At 40.7% G+C, this 22,678-nt stretch overlaps 1 protein-coding gene across 3 annotated transcripts in view; it reads right to left on the bottom strand.

Annotated features, from left to right (window-relative positions):
- LOC121378724 overlaps positions 1–22,678 on the bottom strand; it is a 155,127-nt gene that overhangs the window by 73,944 nt on the left and 58,505 nt on the right. For all 3 annotated transcript variants that reach the window (XR_005958755.1, XM_041507011.1, XM_041507012.1), the window contains exon 5: positions 3,532–3,632. Coding sequence is in view for 2 of the 3 variants with exons in the window: in XM_041507011.1 (XP_041362945.1) it covers positions 3,532–3,632 (101 nt within the window). In the remaining variant the exon portion in view is untranslated. The remainder of the gene's footprint in view (positions 1–3,531; positions 3,633–22,678) is intronic.

The raw sequence follows: 22,678 nt of genomic DNA, 5'->3' as shown, positions 1-22,678 counted from the left end.
TGGAAACATGTAAAGACAGACTGATCTCATTGTAGTCCTTGAGAGACACCGGAAACATGTAAAGACAGACTGATCTCATTATAGTCCTTGAGAGACACCGGAAACATGTAAAGACAGACTGATCTCATTGTAGTCCTTGAGAGACACTGGAAACATGCAAAGACAGACTGATCTCATTGTAGTCCTTGAGAGACACTGGAAACATGTAAAGACAGACTGATCTCATTGTAGTCATTGAGAGACACTGGAAACATGTAAAGACAGACTGATCTCATTGTAGTCCTTGAGAGACACCGGAAACATGAAAAGACAGACTGATCTCATTGTAGTCCTTGAGATACACTGGAAACATGTAAAGACAGACTGATCTCATTGTAGTCATTGAGAGACACCGGAAACATGTAAAGACAGACTGATCTCATTGTAGTCATTGAGAGACACCGGAAACATGCAAAGACAGACTGATCTCATTGTAGTCCTTGAGAGACACTGGAAACATGTAAAGACAGACTGATCTCATTGTAGTCCTTGAGAGACACTCGAAACATGTAAAGACAGACTGATCTCATTGTAGTCCTTGAGAGACACTGGAAACATGTAAAGACAGACTGATCTCATTGTAGTCATTGAGAGACACTGGAAACATGTAAAGACAGACTGATCTCATTGTAGTCCTTGAGAGACACTGGAAACATGTAAAGACAGACTGACCTCATAGTAGTAAACCGGAAACATGTAAAGACAGACTGATCTCATTGTAGTCATTGAGAGACACCGGAAACATGTAAAGACAGACTGATCTCATTGTAGTCATTGAGAGACACCGGAAACATGTAAAGACAGACTGATCTCATTGTAGTCATTGAGAGACACCGGAAACATGCAAAGACAGACTGATCTCATTGTAGTCCTTTCGAGGCACTGGAAACATGTAAAGACAGACTGATCTCATTGTAGTCCTTGAGAGACACCGGAAACATGTAAAGACAGACTGATCTCATTGTAGTCCTTGAGAGACACCGGAAACATGTAAAGACAGACTGATCTCATTGTAGTCCTTGAGAGACACCGGAAACATGTAAATACAGACTGATCTCATTGTAGTCCTTGAGAGACACCGGAAACATGTAAAGACAGACTGATCTCATTGTAGTCCTTGAGAGACACCGGAAACATGTAAAGACAGACTGATCTCATTGTAGTCACTGAGAGACACCGGAAACATGTAAAGACAGACTGATCTCATTGTAGTCCTTGAGAGACACTGGAAACATGTAAAGACAGACTGATCTCATTGTAGTCCTTGAGAGACACCGGAAACATGTAAAGACAGACTGATCTCATTGTAGTCCTTGAGAGACACCGGAAACATGTAAAGACAGACTGATCTCATTGTAGTCCTTGAGAGACACCGGAAACATGTAAAGACAGACTGATCTCATTGTAGTCACTGAGAGACACTGGAAACATGTAAAGACAGACTGATCTCATTGTAGTCCTTGAGAGACACTGGAAACATGTAAAGACAGACTGATCTCATTGTAGTATTTGATGGCAACATGTTCAGGTGCAAGTGGTGAAAACACATAGAGGAAATCACCAACAATAAACACTTGCATATTATCAAAACTTTCATAAAGCAGCCACCTTTATAAGGAACCCACCTGTTTAACAGCCACAATGATTTATTAATCATAGGCTATTGGATGATAATTCTGACACATAGTCTCAGAGCAAACATGTTTCCATCCTGATTTGAGTGTTGTATCGACTGAGCTGGAGTCTGAACCACAGGGATCGCATGTTTTCAACCTGAGTTGAGTGTTGTATCGACTGAGCTGGAGTCTGTCCCACAGGGATCGCATGTTTTCAACCCGAGTTGAGTGTTGTATCGACTGAGCTGGAGTCTGTCCCACAGGGATCGCATGTTTTCATCCCGAGTTGAGTGTTGTATCGACTGAGCTGGAGTCTGTCCCACAGGGATCGCATGTTTTCATCCTGAATTGAGTGTTGCATCGACTGAGCTGGAGTCTGTCCCACAGGGATCGCATGTTTTCATCCTGAATTGAGTATTGTATTGACTGGGCTATAGTTCGTCCCACAGGAATCGCATGTTTTTCATACTATGTAATTTACCACAAGTTATTTATTTCCGAGCCGATTGATTTGTATATTGCACACACAAGTTGTATTTCTTTGTTATTTCCAAAACTTTTACTTTACTTCTTACGTCAAACCAAACTGAAATTATTTACAAAAAACATGTTAAAAGAATGATGGGACGGACTATAGATCATGTTCCACTAGCCTAAGGAGTGCACAGCCCAGACAGCTGAGGTGTCAGACAATTACGCAGACGTCTCTCTCACTAACCATTAACCCCTGACCTGACCAGACAGCCCAGATAACTGAGGTGTCAGACTATTACACAGACATCTCTCTCACTAACCATTAACCCCTGACCTGACCAGACAGCCCAGATAGCTGTGTTAAACCATTAAACAAACATCTCTCTCACTAACCATTAACCCCTTACCTGACCAGACAGCTGTGTCAGACTATTACACAGACATCTCTCTCACTAACCATTAACCCCTGACCTGACCAGACAGCCCAGATAGCTGTGTTAGACCATTACACTGACATCTCTCTCACTAACCATTAACCCCTTACCTGACCAGACAGCCAGATAGCTGTGTTAAACCATTACACAGACATCTCTCTCACTAACCATTAACCCCTGACCTGACCAGACAGCCCAGATAGCTGTGTTAGACCATTACACTGACATCTCTCTCACTAACCATTAACCTCTGACCTGACCAGACAGCCCAGATAGCTGTGTTAGACCATTACACTGACATCTCTCTCACTAACCATTAACCCCTGACCTGACCAGACAGCCCAGATAGCTGTGTTAAACCATTACACAGACATCTCTCTCACTAACCATTAATCCCTTACCTGACCAGACAGCCCAGATAGCTGTGTTAAACCATTTACACTGACATCTCCCTCACTAACCATTAACCCCTGACCTGACCAGACAGCCCAGATAGCTGTGTTAGACCATTACACTGATATCTCTCACTAACCATTAACCTCTGACCTGACCAGACAGCCCAGATAGCTGTGTTAGACCATTACACTGACATCTCTCTCACTAACCATTAACCTCTGACCTGACCAGACAGCCCAGATAGCTGTGTTAGACCATTACACTGATATCTCTCTCACTAACCATAACCCCTGACCTGGACAGACAGCCCAGATAGCTGTGTTAGACCATTACACTGCCATCTCTCTTACTAACCATTAACCTGTGCCCTGACCAGATAGCCCAGATTGCTGTGTTGGACCATTACACTAGCATCTCTATCACTAACCATTAACCCCTGACCTGACCAGACAGCCCAGATAGCTGAGTGACAAGACAGGTGAATCTTACCATGCACCCCACACACTCTAGCCCTAACCCTTAACCACTAGACCTCCAGGCCGGTACTGAGTGACAAGACAGGTGAATCTTACCTTGCACCCCTCGCAGGCTAGGACTCCGTAGTGGACCCCAGACGACTTGTCACTGCACACCAAACACTTCAGAGTGGCCTGGGCCGGCTTCGGGGTCCGTGCTGTAACAGAGAAAAACACATTACAACATGGTCTAGTAAACCACACGAGACATACATATTACAACATGTTCGAGTACACCACATACAAGACAAACACATTACAACATGTTCTAGTACACGACACAAACACATTACATGTTCTTGTACACCACACATACAAGAGAAACATATTACAACATGTTATAGTACACCACACATACAAGAGAAACACATTACATGTTTTTGTATACCACACATCTGAGAGTAACACATTACATGTTATAGTGCACCACACATCTGAGAGTAACATATTACAAGTTATAGTGCACCACACATCGGAGAGTAACATATTACATGTTATAGTGCACCACACATCTGAGAGTAACATATTACATGTTATAGTGACCACACATCTGAGAGTAACATATTACATGTTATAGTGCACCACACATCTGACAGTAACATATTACATGTTATAGTGACCACACATCTGAGAGTAACATATTACATGTCATAATGCACCACACATCTGAGAGTAACCCATTATAACATGTTATAGTGACCACACATCTGAGAGTAACATATTACACGTTATAGTGACCTCACATCTGAGAGTAACATATTACATGTTATAGTGCACCACACATCTGACAGTAACATATTACATGTTATAGTGACCACACATCTGAGAGTAACATATTACATGTTATAATGCACCACACATCTGAGAGTAACATATTATATGTTATAGTGACCACACATCTGAGAGAAACATATTACATGTTATAATGCACCACACATCTGAGAGTAACATATTACATGTTATAGTGACCACACATCTGAGAGTAACATATTACATGTTATAGTGACCACACATCTGAGAGTAACATATTACATGTTATAGTGACCTCACATCTGAGAGAAACATATTACATGTTATAGTGACCACACATCTGAGAGTAACATATTACATGTTATAGTGACCACACATCTGAGAGTAACATATTACATGTTATAGTGACCACACATCTGAGAGTAACATATTACATGTTATAGTGCACCACACATCTGACAGTAACATATTACATGTTATAGTGACCACACATCTGAGAGTAACACATTACATGTTATAATGCACCACACATCTGAGAGTAACATATTACATGTTATAATGCACCACACATCTGAGAGTAACATATTACATGTTATAGTGACCACACATCTGAGAGTAACATATTACATGTTATAGTGCACCACACATCTGAGAGTAACATATTACATGTTATAGTGACCACACATCTGAGAGTAACACATTACATGTTATAGTGCACCACACATCTGACAGTAACACATTACATGTTATAGTGCACCACACATCTGACAGTAACATATTACATGTTATAGTGACCACACATCTGACAGTAACATATTACATGTTATAGTGCACCACACATCTGAGAGTAACATATTACATGTTATAGTGCACCACACATCTGACAGTAACATATTACATGTTATAGTGACCACACATCTGACAGTAACATATTACATGTTATAGTGCACTACACATCTGAGAGTAACATATTACATGTTATAGTGCACCACACATCTGAGAGTAATATATTACATGTTATAGTGACCACACATCTGAGAGTAACCCATTATAACATGTTATAGTGCACCACACATCTGAGAGTAACATATTACATGTTAGAGTGACCACACATCTGAGAGAAACATATTACATGTTATAGTGACCACACATCTGAGAGTAACACATTACAACATGTTATAGTGACCACACATCTGAGAGTAACACATTACAGCATGTTATAGTGCACCACACATCTGAGAGTAACACATTACAACATGTTATAGTGACCACACATCTGAGAGTAACATATTACATGTTAGAGTGACCACACATCTGAGAGAAACATATTACATGTTATAGTGACCACACATCTGAGAGTAACACATTACAACATGTTATAGTGCACCACACATCTGAGAGTAACACATTACATGTTATAGTGACCACACATCTGAGAGTAACACATTACAACATGTTATAGTGACCACACATCTGAGAGTAACACATTACAGCATGTTATAGTGCACCACACATCTGAGAGTAACACATCACAACATGTTATAGTGACCACACATCTGAGAGTAACATTATAACATGTTATAGTGCACCACACATCTGAGAGTAACACATTGCAACATGTTATAGTGCACCACACATCTGAGAGTAACACATTACAACATGTTATAGTGCACCACACATCTGAGAGTAACATATTACAACATGTTATAGTGACCACACATCTGAGAGTAACACATTACAGCATGTTATAGTGACCACACATCTGAGAGTAACACATTACAGCATGTTATAGTGCACCACACATCTGAGAGTAACACATTACAACATGTTATAGTGCACCACACATCTGAGAGTAACACATTACAACATGTTATAGTGACCACACATCTGAGAGTAACATATTACAACATGTAATAGTGACCACATCCGAGAGTAACACATTACAACATGTTATAGTGACCACACATCTCAGAGTAACACATTACAACATGTTATAGTGCACCACACATCTGAGAGTAACACATTACAACATGTTATATTGCACCACACATCTGAAAGTAACACATTACAACATGTTATAGTGACCACACATCTATGAGTAACACATTACAACATGTTATAGTGCACCACACATGGCAGTGTAAGAGAGTAATCCTAAATAATAGATGACAATTCCAACAAGGCAAACACCGGAGTGTGCTTGTGTAAACATCAACTGATGCTTAACTTCTTTCAGGCAGTGTAAGAGAGTAATCCTAAATAATAGATGACATTTCCAACAAGGCAAACACCGGAGTGTGCTTGTGTAAACATCAACTGATGCTTAACTTCTTTCAGACAGTGTAAGACAGAGTAATCATAAATAATAGATGACATTTCCAACAAGGCAAACACCGGAGTGTGCTTGTGTAAACATCAACTGATGCTTAACTTCTTTCAGACAGTGTAAGACAGAGTAATCATAAATAATAGATGACATTTCCAACAAGGCAAACACCGGAGTGTGCTTGTGTAAACATCAACTGATGCTTAACTTCTTTCAGGCAGTGTAAGAGAGTAATCCTAAATAATAGATGACATTTCCAACAAGGGAAACACTGGAGTGTGCTTGTGTAAACATCAACTGATGCTTAACTTCTTTCAGGCAGTGTAAGACAGAGTAATCATAAATAATAGATGACATTTCCAACAAGGCAAACACCAGAGAGTGCTTGTGTAAACATCAACTGATGCAATTTGTTCAATATGTGTTTTCAAAAAGTGTGTAAAAAATCAAAACATATCAAGAAATAAGTTGTACTTGAGAAGACAGTAAAGGCTCAGACACCGGGTCGGCATGACCCAGCACTATGGCTTTACATGTGGGACAGGTACACTGAAGAAAGGAATGTTTGTTTAACGACATCTCAGCACATTGTAAACTGCAGCTATTTATTTTGATATTTGAGACAGATGGAGGGAGGGAGAGACAGAGAGAGAGAGGGGGGAGTGAGAGAGAGACAGAGACAGAGAGAGAAGTAAAGAGAAGGAAAGAGAGAGACAGAGAGACAGAGAGAGAGAGAGAGAGAGAGAGAGAGAGCTGCCACCACTACCACACAAGCTACTCCTTTCAAAAACAACCAGGGGTCTTTTATATGAATTTTTTCATACAGGACAACACATACCATATGTTGCATATGTTGGTTGCATCCCACTTACTGAATGAGTTCATGAATGAGTGAGTGAGTGAGTGATTTAATAACACACAACTGATTGATGATTAAATGCAGTGTAAAGATGACCCAGTGATCCTTTTAATTAATTTGTTTCCTGAAAGAAACCTAAATCAGGCCCCTTTCTATACACATGTAGGAATGTAATCATTTACATAATCTCTTAAATTATTCACACTATTTATATATTCGCACATAAAACCAGGTTATTCACAGTATTTATACTGTCACACACAAAACCAGTGTACACTATTTCTGTCCAATAAGAAGGCGATGGCCAAAGAATGAAGTTATTTTCTGTGAGGGCGGGAGAAGACAGCAATAGAAACACAAATCAGTGACAATCAGCACACATCGACAATCAGCAATTAGCACACATCGACAATTAGCACACATCGACAAACAGCACACATCGACAATCAGCACACATCGACAATTAGCACACATCGACAATCAGCACAATTAGCACACATCGACAATCAGCACACATCGACAATTAGCACACATCGACAATCATCACAATTAGCACACATCGACAATTAGCACACATCGACAATCAGCACACATCGACAATCAGCACACATCGACAATCAGCACAATTAGCACGCATCGACAATTAGCACACATCGACAATCAGCACACATCGACAATCAGCAGACATCGACAATCAGCACACATCGACAATCAGCACACATCGACAATTAGCACAATTAGCACACATCGACAATCAGCACACATCGACAATCAGCACACATCGACAATTAGCAATTAGCACACATCGACAATCAGCACACATTGACAATCAGCACACATCGGCAATTAGCACACATCGACAATCAGCACACATCGACAATCAGCACAATTAGCACACATCGGCAATTAGCACACATCGACAATCAGCACACATCGACAATCAGCACACATCGACAATTAGCACACATCGTCAATTAGCACACATCCACAATTAGCATACATCGACAATCAGCACACATCGACCACCAGCCCAGGCATCAACATCAAAACCAACTACAGATACATTAATGTGCAGATTGTCTTCTACAACCGGAATTTCCTATGTCCAAAAAACAGTAGGAAATATGAATGGCAAAACGTTTCTAAGTGATATCTCCACACAAGATAGAGACTAGTTTACATCTGACATTTGCTGTGTTCAGAGACAAAAAGGAAATGTGAATAACAAAATGTGTCAGATCTCGGCAATAAGTTGAAGATATGACTATGCAAAATATCTCTTAAAATAAAATTAATAACAATAACTAAAATTCAAATCATTACAAGAGTTTCTGCTCTAATGAGGCCTGGAATCCTAAAAATAACTAAAATATAGGAGAAAACAATACTGACCCCTTGTTAACGGTGACTTACATGTAGTCATGTTTATTTTTATACCAGCGTGTGTACTTTTGGTTTCATTATTGCATGTACTAAACTAAGTGTAATATCAAAATAAAAAACAAGTTTACGTAAAGATCCTGTTTAGTTAAATGTAAATGTTTATCCTGTTTAGTTACATGTATGTAATATATTTGTGAAATGTGTTTGTCCTGAAACATGCTTATGTAGGTATTTTGTACTGGCACTATTTGGTGTCTTTATACAATAATATATGGAGTGATTGACAAATGGTTAAATGTCAATCAAATATTCTGGAGTTCACATCTTGAAAGCATCCAATAAATGAGTTTTAAGTTTGTTTAACGACACCTCTAGAGCACACCGATGTAGGTAATTTTGACATATAGTCTTAGAGAGGAAACCTACCACATTTTGTTATTAGTAGCAAGGGATCTTTTATTTGCACCATCCCATGGACAGGATAGCACATACCACAGCCTTTGATATACCAGTCGTGGTGCACTGGCTGGAATGAGAAATCGTCCAATAGGCCCCAACAGTGAATACAAGTGAGTGTGTAGTAAATAAACATCCCAACAGTGAATACAAGGAGTGTGTAGTAAATAAACATCCCAACAGTGAATACAAGTGAGTGTGTAGTAAATAAACGCCCCAACAGTGAATACAAGGAGTGTGTAGTAAATAAACGCCCCAACACTGAATACAAGTGAGTGTGTAGTAAATAAACATCCCAACAGTGAATACAAGTGAGTGTGTAGTAAATAAACATCCCAACAGTGAATACAAGTGAGTGTGTAGTAAATAAACATCCCAACAGTGAATACAAGTGAGTGTGTAGTAAATAAACGCCCCAACAGTGAATACAAGGAGTGTGTAGTAAATAAACATCCCAACAGTGAATACAAGTGAGTGTGTAGTAAATAAACGCCCCAACAGTGAATACAAGTGAGTGTGTAGTAAATAAACATTCCAACAGTGAATACAAGTGAGTGTGTAGTAAATAAACATCCCAACAGTGAATACAAGTGAGAGTGTAGTAAATAAACATCCCAACAGTGAATACAAGTGAGTGTGTAGTAAATAAACATCCCAACAGTGAATACAAGTGAGTGTGTAGTAAATAAACGCCCCAACAGTGAATACAAGTGAGTGTGTAGTAAATAAACATCCCAACAGTGAATACAAGTGAGTGTGTAGTAAATAAACGCCCCAAACGTGAATACAAGGAGTGTGTAGTAAATAAACGACATAATCTGATGTATACACCTTAACAGGCCCTCTGTAATGATGTGCTACTATGGGTGTAACAGTAGATAGGTCTATTGTGGTGTAAGTGGGTCACCTGACTGAGACAAGAGGCCTAGTGTGCCAGCCCAGTAGGTGAATCCATCCCAGCAAAGTACACACTGACATTCATACACCAGGCTTTCCCTGACCCAGACCCGCAGACAAGTTCTCTTATTTCTCAAATATTCTTCTTCACAGCTATCCACTACTCTTAGATCATGGAGTATTTTTCAATAAGGAAGCCCAACACAGTGGGCTGAAAGTGTCTGGGACAGTTCAACCCAGTTATTCTTTACAAAGCATCTCACAGAACTGGGTCACCTAGCCAGTCTCTAAGTTACTTTATGAAAAGATGTAAATTGATTTTATGGCAATATTTGGCTTTGGTTAAACTGATAGGAATAAAGTAATATGATGGAAGAACGTCATTTGAGCCAGGGAGAGAAAGAGAGAGATATAAAAACTCTCTGGTTTGTTCTTGCGTCAGAGCCCACAGACGTCAATGGGTATTGTGCGGGGCCATGATTATGTTGGCTGGTGAGGTCGGTGCATCGAGCAGTGATAAGTCGGTCAGTGTATACACTGCGCCTCACTGAGGTCAGCCTGCGATAACACACGGCCAGCACTGCACCAAAAACCTTTTAACTGCCAGCCGACCTTTTATTGAATTTACAGCTCCACACAAAAAAACACCCTTCAATTTCTCTCATTTATCACGATCCACAAAGTGATGGGTTTTTTGTTTTGTTTTTCTTTTTAAAAAGGAAGAAAAGCAATATTAAACTGGAGGACACGGCTAACAAGTGAGGAAGAAATAAAGCACTGGATTAATTCAGCTTTTTATATTCTCACAAAAAAAGTAAACATTTCTCATTAATGTGTAACTAGGTGTAGCCCTGGGGAACATGTCTGCTCCCACAAAATTGTTTTGAAGAAGTTGCTTTTAGGATATTTGGTGAAATTAAAATAGTTTGCATGTACAAAATTTACACCTATGTTATCTTTTTTCTGTATATGTAATATTAAACTGGAAGACACCCTAGTGTGTACCTGGAAGTGTGGCTGGGGACATGCATAGGAATGTGCAGGTATCAATGCCCCTTCAAACAGCTAGATGAAACACGAGAAATTGCATTTTCAATATTTGGTGAAATTACAAGCATCATGTAAAGAAAACAATCAAATATATATCTGACTTGTCACTGTCAGTGTCTACATTAGAGGGCTTTGACTTGGCCCCGTCAGTGTCCACGTTAGAGGGCTTTGACTTGGCCCCGTCAGTGTCCACGTTAGAGGGCTCTGACTTGGCCCCGTCAGTGTCCACGTTAGAGGGCTCTGACTTGGCCCCGTCAGTGTCCACGTTAGAGGGCTCTGACTTGGCCCCGTCAGTGTCCACGTTAGAGGGCTCTGACTTGGCCCCGTCAGTGTCCACGTTAGAGGGCTCTGACTTGGCCCCGTCAGTGTCCACGTTAGAGGGCTCTGACTTGACCCCGTCAGTGTCCACGTTAGAGGGCTCTGACTTGGCCCCGTCAGTGTCCACGTTAGAGGGCTCTGACTTGGCCCCATCCGTGTCCACGTTAGAGGGCTCTGACTTGGCCCCGTCAGTGTCCACGTTAGAGGGCTCTGACTTGGCCCCGTCAGTGTCCACGTTAGAGGGCTCTGACTTGGCCCTGTCAGTGTCCACGTTAGAGGGCTTTGACTTGCGCCCCCCACCAGTGTCCACGTTAGAGGGCTTTTACTTGGCCCTGTCAGTGTCCATGTTAGAGGGCTTTGACTTGGCCCCGTCAGTGTCCACGTTAGAGGGCTTTGACTTGGTCCTGTCAGTGTCCACGTTAGAGGGCTTTGACTTGGTCCTGTCAGTGTCTGTGTTAGAGGGCTTTTACTTGTCACCATCAGTGTCCACGTTAGAGGGCTTTTACTTGTCCCCATCAGTGTCCATGTTAGAGGGCTTTTACTTGTCCCTGTCAGTGTCCACGTTAGAGGGCTTTTACTTGTCACCATCAGTGTCCACATTAGAGGGCTTTTACTTGTCCCCATCAGTGTCCACGTTAGAGGGCTTTGACTTGGCCCCGTCAGTGTCCACATTAGAGGGCATTTACTTGGCCCTGTCAGTGTCCACGTTAGAGGGTTTTGACTTGGCCCTGTCAGTGTCCACGTTAGAGGGCTTTGACTTGGCCCCCCATCAGTGTCCACGTTAGAGGGCTTTGACTTGGCCCCCCCATCAGTGTCCACGTTAGAGGGCTTTGACTTGGCCCCCCACCAGTGTCGACGTTAGAGGGATTTGACTTGGCCCTCCACCAGTGTCCGTGTTAGAGGGCTTCGACTTGGCCCCCCACCAGTGTCCGTGTTAGAGGGCTTCGACTTGGCCCCCCACCAGTGTCCGTGTTAGAGGGCTTTGACTTGGCCCCCCACCAGTGTCCGTGTTAGAGGGCTTTGACTTGGCCCCGTCAGTGTCCATGTTAGAGGGCTCTGACTTGGCCCTGTCAGTGTCCACGTTAGAGGGCTTTGACTTGGCCCTGTCAGTGTCTGTGTTAGAGGGCTTTTACTTGTCCCCATCAGTGTCCACGTTAGAGGGCTTTTACTTGTCCCCATCAGTGTCCACGTTAGAGGGCTTTTACTTGGTCCTGTCAGTGTCCATGTTAGAGGGCTTTTACTTGGTCCTGTCAGTGTCCATGTTAGAGGGCTTTTACTTGGTCCTGTCAGTGTCCATGTTAGAGGGCTTTTACTTGTCACCATCAGTGTCCACGTTAGAGGGCTTTTACATGTCCCCATCAGTGTCCACGTTAGAGGGCTTTGACTTGGCCCCGTCAGTGTCCACATTAGAGGGTTTTGACTTGGCCCTGTCAGTGTCCACGTTAGAGGGCTTTGACTTGGTCCTGTCAAGTGTCCACGTTAGAGGGCTTTTACATGTCCCCATCAGTGTCCACGTTAGAGGGCTTTGACTTGGCCCCGTCAGTGTCCACATTAGAGGGTTTTGACTTGGCCCTGTCAGTGTCCACGTTAGAGGGCTCCACTTGTGTTAACTGACCACTGCCACTTTGATGAACCAAAGCTAAAGTTTGTTTTGTTTAACGACACCACCAGAGCAGATGTCAAACATTAGGTCATTCTGACATATGGTCTTAGAGAGGAAATCCGCTACATTTTTTTCATTAGTAGCAAGGGATCTTTTATATGCACTTTCCCATAAGTAGGACAGCACATACCATGGCCTTTGATAATACCAGTCATGGTGCACTGGGTGAAACAAGAAATAGCCAAATGGGCCCACCAATAAGGATCGATCACACACATCATTGGGCTACTTCCCCCCCAATCACACACACACCCCTCCCCAGATGGAAATAAATACACAGATATTAAATCAAAGGCAAAATGTTACCCACCGCCAAACCATGCACCCACCCCTAGTTCTCACCCAGACCAAACATACACCCACCCCTAGTTCTGACCCCGTATGCTTAAAATTATTATTATTATTATTATTATTATTATTATTATTATTATTATTGCCAGAGGTTCACATAATATTTTTTTTATGTGGATACTGATAATACGAAAACACACTTGTAAAGGTAATAACCTCTATATGTTAGACATACATGTTCAATAATGTGATGCTGATCCTGTATTGATACAATACCAACAACTGGTCATAGTAAGGGAAATCATCCATCATTTCCTGTGATAAGAAAGGCAAAAGTACTTTATAATATTTAGCACACACTGATAGCAGCAGGATGACAAATCCCACTGCAATTATTGAATTAGATCGTCATGACAGTCGAGTGTTAACAACAGGTGAAAATCCTGACTGACGTCTTGTTTATTCTTGACACTCCATAGGGGTTACACCTGCCAGAAGTGTGAAACCGCTCCCCAGTCAGCCAATCAGCCAATCAGCCAATAAGATCAATCAGATCAAGAGACATAAACACTACAGATCAAAGGAGGTTATTCTCATCCGAGGAACGAGTCATCTGTGGGTTACTGTCAGTGAGCTTCCCAGAATCTAATAAAATGATGGTCACGCTTGATTTGTTATACTGATCATGCTTGATTCGTTATACAGGTCATGCTTGATTCATTATACAGGTCATGCTTGATTCGTTATACTGGTCATGCTTGATTCGTTATACTGGTCATGCGTGATTCGTTATACAGGTCATGCTTGATTCGTTATACAGGTCATACTTGATTCGTTATACAGGTCATGCTTGATTCGGTCATGCTTGATTCGTTATACAGGTCATGCGTGACTCGTTATACAGGTCATGTGTGACTGGTTATACTGGTCATGCTTGATTCGTTATACAGGTCATGCTTGATTCGTTATACTGGCCATGCTTGATTCGTTATACTGGTCATGCTTGATTCATTATACTGGTCATAGGTTCATTAGACATTAGTTAAGTGTTTAATTATCTTGTTCTTGTTAAAGTTCAAAAGATGTTTTGAAACGGTTCTGAAGGTCGTTACACTCTCACGAATTACCACCAGGAGCACCATGAGTTGGCGTATAACTATATCTTTATTTATTGGCTTACAACTATATCTTTATTTATTGGCATACAACTATATCTTTATTTATTGGTGAACAATAATATCTTTATTTATTTATGTACAACTATATCTTTACTAAATAATCAGGCAAACATTTTGTCTTCCAAATTTTGTCATGACCTGTATAACGATATAGTTAACTACACTTAGTAATAGTCTCTCAACCAGTACCCCACAACTGTATGGTTAACTACATTCAGTAACAGTCTCTCAACCAGTACCCCCACAACTGTATGGTTAACTACACTCAGTAATAGTCTCTCAACCAGTACCCCACAGCTGTATGGTTAACTACACTTAGTAATAGTCTCTCAACCAGTACCCCCACAACTGTATGGTTAACTACACTCAGTAACAGTCTCTCAACCAGTACCCTACAACTGTATGGTTAACTACACTCAGTAACAGTTTCTCAGCCAGTACCCCACAACTGTATATCAAACAACACGGCATCTATCAGCCTGGTGACATGGCATCTACTGGCCTGGTGACATGGCATCTACTGGCCTGGTGACACGGCATCTACTGGCCTGGTGACACGGCATCTACTGGCCTGGTGACACGGCATCTACTGGCCTTGTGACACTTTAATCTACTGGCCTTGTGACACTTTAATCTACTGGCCTTGTGACACTTTAATCTACTGGCCTTGTGACACGGCATCGGCATCTACTGGCCTTGTGACACGGCATCTACTGGCCTTGTGACACGGCATCTACTGGCCCGGTGACACGGCATCTACTGGCCCGGTGACACGGCATCTACTGGCCCGGTGACACGGCATCTACTGGCCTTGTGACACGGCATCTACTGGCCCGGTGACACGGCATCTACTAGCCCGGTGACACGGCATCTACTGGCCCGGTGACACGGCATCTACTGGCCCGGTGACACGGCATCTACTGGCCTTGTGACACGGCATCTACTGGCCCGGTGACACGGCATATACTGGCCTGGTGACATGGCATCTACTGGCCTGGTGACATGGCCAGTGCATATAAAAGATCCTATGGTGGTTGTTGTTTTTCCCCAGTAGTAGTAGCCTATGTGGCTGCAGCAGGTTTCTGCTCTCATGCTATAGATCAAGTGTTATAACAGCTGTTATTTAAAATGTACTGAGGTGTCTTTAAACTAACATTACTTTCTTTTATCTCACTATCTAGACTATTTGAATAACTATATTTACACTAAACAGCTGTTATTTAAAATGTGCTGAGGTGTCATTAAACTAACATTCCTTTCCTTTCCCTAAGCTAATGACAATGTTTTGAAAGCGTGATTGATGGTGTAGATAACATTACTGCACTGAGTTACGCCAATGAGCTAAAGACGTGTTCCAGTATTTATAGACTCATCACACCAAACATTGATTGCAAATTGCGGTGATTATTTATAGACGTTTTCCCGTAACCTCTCTTTCCATCTCTACACCTAGGAAATAAATTCATTAGCCCCAAACATGCAATGTTGATTGTCACTGGCAGTCAGATGAAGAATTAACATGAGACACACACTGCAACAACTAAGATTAATTAACCAATCACGGGTAGCTATAAGCTTAGAGTTGGAACAGAGAATAATCACATTATCCTTATGGTGTTTCTATTATTGTTATCCATAGGGTGCTTATATTATATAGTATTTGTATTATATAGTATTATTATCCATATGGTGTTTGTATTGTATAGTATTGTTATCCATGTGGTGTTGGTATTGTATAGTATTGCTATACATATGGTGTTTGTATTGTATTGTATTGTTATCCATATGGTGTTTCTGTTGTATAGTATTATCCATATGGTGTTTGTATTGTATAGTATTGTTATCCATATGGTGTTTGTATTGTATAGTATTGTTATCCATAAGGGGTTTGTATCGTATAGTATTGTTAACCATATGGTGTCAGTATCGTATAGTATTGTTATCCATGTTGTGATGGTATTGTATAGTATTGTTATCCATGTGGTGTATTATCTGTATAGTATTGTTATCCATATGATGTTTGTATTGTATAGTATTGTTATTCATATGGTGTTTCTATTGTATAATATTGTTATCCATATGGTGTTGGTATTGTATAGTATTGTTATCCATATGGTGTTTGTATTGTATAGTATTGTTATCGATATGGTGTTTGTATTGTATAGTATTGTTATCCATGTGGTGTTTTATTTGTATAGTATTGTTATCCATATGATGTTTGTATTGTATAGGATTGTTATCCATATGGTGTTTGTGTTGTATAGTATTGTTATCCATACGATGTTTGTATTGTATTGTATTGTTATCCATAGGGTGTTTGTATTGTATTGTATTGTTATCCATAGGGTGTTTGTATTGTATTGTATTGCTATCCATGTGGTATTATACGAGGTGCGATCAAAAGGTTCTGAGACTGTTCCTGTTGTGAACGAACAGAGCGCGACATGCTATGCAGGTGCAGCAGATCGGGATCTGTGTTACACGCATTTTTGTGACCACGTGTACTTGCTTATTTGCGATTTCACTATGGACCTGAAACTTGAGCAGAGAGCAAACATTAAATTATGTGTCAAATTCAGGAAATCAGCAACGGAGACCCTTGAATTGCTCAAGCAAGCCTACAGCAATGAAGCAATGAGCCATGGGAGGTGTTTTGAGTGGCATTCTCGCTTTAAGAGGGGCAGAACATCACTGGAAGATGATGAGAGGTCAGGGCGACCCTCCACGAGCACAACCCTCAAAAATGTGGAAGAAACTGAATGAACTGTGCATCAGGAGTTTACTATAACGTTCTAAGGCATCTGAGGGAGGACATTCGGCACAAACGACCTCAACTGTGGCGCGATGGCAATTGGGTGCTCCATCATGACAACATGCCTCCTCACAGAGCTTTGAAAATATGTTAGATTTTTGCCTGGACCAACATGATCGTCACTTCACACCCCTCTTACTCGCTGGATTTGGCTCCCTGCGACTTCTTTCTCTTCCCCAAGATGAAGTTTAATCTGAAGGGTCGCCGTTTTGACACTGTGGAGGCGATCCAGCGCGAATCGTAGATGGTTCTTGACTCGCTTAAAGAACGTGACTTCCAGGGGGCATTCCAAGCGTGGCAGAAGCGATGGGAGCAGTGTATCGCTGTACAAGGTGGCTACTTTGAAGGCGTGGTCGGTGTGAGATCGATCCCTGTCAGTGGCCCCATTGCGTTATTTCCAACCAGTGCACCATAACTGGTATATCAAAGGCCGTGGTATGTACTACCCTGTCTGTGAGATGGTGCATATAAAAGATCCCTTGCTGCTAATCGGAAAGAGTAGCCCATGAAGTGGCGACAGCAGGTTTCCTCTCTCAATATCTGTATGGTCCTTAACCATATGTCTGATGCCATATAACCGTAAATAAAATGTGTTGAGTGTGTCGTTAAATAAAACATTTCTATCTTTCTTTCTTTACTTTGAAGGGGATAGCGGCCAAAATTAGATCCGGCACAGTTTTTGCTGTTTTAGAGGCATAGTATCAGATTTCACCTCGTATAGTATTGTTATCCATAGGGTGTTGGTATTGTATAGTATTGTTATCCATAGGGTGTTGGTATTGTATTGTATTGTTATTCATAGGGTGTCGGTATTGTATAGTATTGTTATCCATGTGGTGTTGGTATTGTATAGTATTGTTATTCATAGGGTGTTGGTATTGTATAGTATTGTTATCCATGTGGTGTTGGTATTGTATAGTATTGTTATCCATGTGGTGTTGGTATTGTATAGTATTGTTATCCATGTGGTGTTGGTATTGTATAGTATTATTATCCATGTGATGTTGGTATTGTATTGTATTGTTATCCATAGGGTGTTGGTATTGTATTGTATTGTTATCCATATGGTGTTTGTATTGTATAGTATTGTTATCCATGTGGTGTTGGTATTGTATTGTATTGTTATCCATAGGGTGTTGGTATTGTATAGTATTGTTATCCATATGGTGTTGGTATTGTATAGCATTGTTATTATTATGGTGTTGGTATTGTACCGTATTGTTATCCATATGGTCTTTGTATTGTATTGTATTCAACTTTAAGCCATGGGCATCACATTGATCAAAAGAGCAGTATTTAACCTGTGGAGATTTACCAAAAGGGAGATAACTGAGTATAATTCAAATACTTAAGGTCTCACTACACAGATGACTTCCAGGTGAGAGTTCATTCATCACGGTCCACTATAGTTCCTAATTGTGGCACATGTTATGGTTCACATATTCACTTCTAGGAAATGGTGAAGAATTAAAACAATATGTATGTTTAATGGTAAGCCTTCTGGCTGTATTTTGCCCATGTTATTTTGTAATATTGTGCATCGACCTTTTGGGACATGGGTATATAGTGCAAGTGACAGCCGGAGTGAATCGGTTTATAAACCACCTGTTCGGACCAGTACTACAGCCGGATGCGGTCATATAGCAAAAAACTGAGACGGAAATGTTCACAATTTTGGAATGAATATAAATGCTTATATAATGTATGTTCGCAATGGTGTATGTTGTTAGTGCCAACAAGAACCCGTTCTATGGGCAATCTTCACTTGAAGTTGGGCAGTTTAACATGGGTTTCAATGGCAGATGACATCTGTGTAGTGAGACCTCAGACTATCAGATATAATCCTATTCTTGCTGCCTCATGCCAGTCAGTGATACAGTGGTTAAGCTATCAGTCTTAATGCTGGTTTCACATCACAGTAACGACTTTCATCAAAACTGAGTTTTAGCGACACAGTGGTGTCGTGGTTAAGCTATCAGTCTTAAGGCTGGTAGGTACTGGGTTCACATCACAGTAACGCCTTTCGTCAAGAGTGAGTTTTAGTGACTCAGTGGTACAGTGGTTAAGCTATCAGTCTTAAGGCTGGTAGGTACTGGGTTCACATCACAGTAACGCCTTTCGTCAAGAGTGAGTTTTAGTGACTCAGTGGTACAGTGGTTAAGCTATCAGTCTTAAGGCTGGTAGGTACTGGGTTCACATCACAGTAACGCCTTTCGTCAAGAGTGAGTTTTAGTGACTCAGTGGTACAGTGGTTAAGCTATCAGTCTTAAGGCTGGTAGGTACTGGGTTCACATCACAGTAACGCCTTTCGTCAAGAGTGAGTTTTAGTGACTCAGTGGTACAGTGGTTAAGCTATCAGTCTTAAGGCTGGTAGGTACTGGGTTCACATCACAGTAACGCCTTTCGTCAAGAGTGAGTTTTAGTGACTCAGTGGTACAGTGGTTAAGCTATAAGTCTTAAGGCTGGTAGGTACTGGGTTCACATCACAGTAACGCCTTTCGTCAAGAGTGAGTTTTAGTGACTCAGTGGTACAGTGGTTAAGCTATCAGTCTTAAGGCTGGTAGGTACTGGGTTCATATCCTGGTACTAGCTCCCAGCCAGAGTGAGTTTCAACAGCTCAGTGTGGAGATGTAAGGCCACTGACTTCTCTCTCACTAACAACTAGCCATTAACAACTCACATACCAGAGGTCAGTGTCCAGGCCAGCATGCTTCAACCTTAATTGGCTATAAACACAAAAATGAAGATGAAATAAATGAATTTTTCATTTCTCACCCAAACATTAATACATTCTTTCTTTCACTCACTCACTCACTCACTCACTCACTCATTCATTTCAACTTATTTTCGTGCTTATATCCAATTAAGATTCAAGCACACCAAATAATGAAACTGTACTTAATTTATCATTTTTATTCTCAACCAGTTGTTAAAGCATGCCTGTCATGGGCAGAGACTGTGACTTCACACCACACATCTCGAGGCAAACAATGGCATTAGGTGAATTAAGTCTCTACGTGGTTCCAACTGACCAGCACCCCACGCGTTCATCTTCGGTGTTTAATTCTGTTACAATAACAGATAAGTATTTTAGGATTAGTTTGTAATCAATACCAAGTGAGAACATTTCAACACAGACTAGAAATAGACTGTTACGTGAGGGTTATGCACAATTTATGAGGCTGTGAGTCTGTCTGATGTAACTGAACCTCTAATCAAGTTTCATCAAGTGTGTTTGTAGCATCCACAAGATGGCACTTATCTGTTTGATATAACACAACTTTAATCAAGATTCATCAAGTGTGTTTATAGCATCCACAAGATGGCACTTGTCTGTTTGATAGAACACAACTTTAATCAAGTTTCATCAAGTGTGTTTATAGCATCCACAAGATGGCACTTAACTGTTTGATATAACACAACTTTAATCAAGTTTCATCAAGTGTGTTTATAGCATCCACAAGATGGCACTTATTTGTCTGATATAACACAACTTTAATCAAGTTTCATCAAGTGTGTTTATAGCATCCACAAAATGGCACTTATCTGTTTGATATAACACAACTCTAATCCAAGTTTCAACAAGCTTCAACTCAGGGTTTCTGCCAGAGGGTAACATGAGTATGCATGGTGCCACAGCCAAATTTCTTGCAGATTTTATTTTTTTAAGTTGACCTTTTAACAAAATTAAAAACTCTTATGATTACTATATGATTTTCTCAACCCTAACCTAAACCTAACCCATTTTCTTTCTGGGGGAGCCCCCTCCCCCCTCAACCTCTGTCAACTGCGGTTGCATTCAGCATACACACATTGTAAATATTCAATTTCATACCCAAACAAAAATGCATGCTTGCGGCTAGGTTGTTGCAAGGTAGTTACAAGGTTGTTACAAGGTAGTACAAGCAATGCAAGCTATTTGCAAGCTAACATTTAGCTCGCGTAAGGTAGTCAGTATTTCTGCAAGCTTGCCGCATGCATGTTTTCATTTGTGAAAGCATGCGCAAGCTTGCTGCATGCATATATTCAACTGTGCAAGCTTCCCGCAAGCATGTTTTCACTTTTGCTAGCTTGCTGCAAGCATATCTTCAACTGTGCAAGCTTCCCGCAAGCATGTTTTCATTTTGCAAGCTTGCGCAAGCTTGCTGCATGCATATCTTCAACTGTGCAAGCTTCCCGCAAGCATGTTTTCATTTTTGTAAGCTTGCTGCATGTATATCTTCAACTGTGAAAGCATGTCTACACTTGTGGAGAAAAAGCTAAGTCCAAATAATTTTCATGGTTATTTTTTTTTAATTCATAACTTCTCATATGATTTATCAAATTCAGTGGGAACAGTGGCTAAACAACCAAACATACATGTTACAGATTTAGATAGTATTTACAATAATAATTAAAACAAAATTAATATTAATACATATGAATGATAATACAATATGGTTAAAACAGAATCATCTTGTAATAATTGGATTTTCAATTGGCCCCAAAAATAATAACATATGCATGGCCATGAGAGGATGACATGGGCCATGTTTGGTTGAAATTAGCCTGGTGGAATTTGAGAAGATGTTGAAAATGTCTGAGCCAATCAGAGGCCAGGGTGGCCATCTTGGATTTTGAATCAGCCACAAAAATAACAACACTTAGTAAGTCATGAGAGAATCATTTGGACTAAGTTTGATTGAAACCTGCCTGGTGGACCTTAAAAAGAAGCAAACAAATGTCTCTGTCAATCAGAGGCCAGGGCAGCGATCTTGATTTTAAATCTGCCCGAAAAATAACAAACTTGGTCAGGGCCATGAGAGGATCATTAGGAATACATATGGTTTAAATTTGCATGGTGGAACTTGAATAAAAGTTAAAAATGTCTCAGTTATTCAGAGGCCAGGGCGGCCATCTTGGAATTTTTATTGGCCTGAAAAATAACAACACTTAGTCAGGTCTATAAGAGGATCATTTGGACCAAGTTTGGTTGAATCCTGCTTGGTGGAACAGGAGAAAAAAGAAAAGTAAGAAGAAACAAACAAATGACTTTACACCACAGTGTGGATCTCCAGATAGTGGAGGAATATAACCTAAAACAAGAAGAAGAAGAAGAATATAGGACCAGGAGCTTTTTAGCATATATTAGTTTAGTCAAGACTATCCCACATAAATGGAACATGTCTATCAGACAGGTAAACTAATTTTGTAGCCTAAGTATCTGACAGCATGTAGCACC

This window comes from Gigantopelta aegis, chromosome 8, assembly GCF_016097555.1.
Source record: "Gigantopelta aegis isolate Gae_Host chromosome 8, Gae_host_genome, whole genome shotgun sequence".
NCBI classification, from domain to species: domain Eukaryota; kingdom Metazoa; phylum Mollusca; class Gastropoda; order Neomphalida; family Peltospiridae; genus Gigantopelta; species Gigantopelta aegis.
This window is presented reverse-complemented; position numbering and strand designations above follow the sequence as displayed.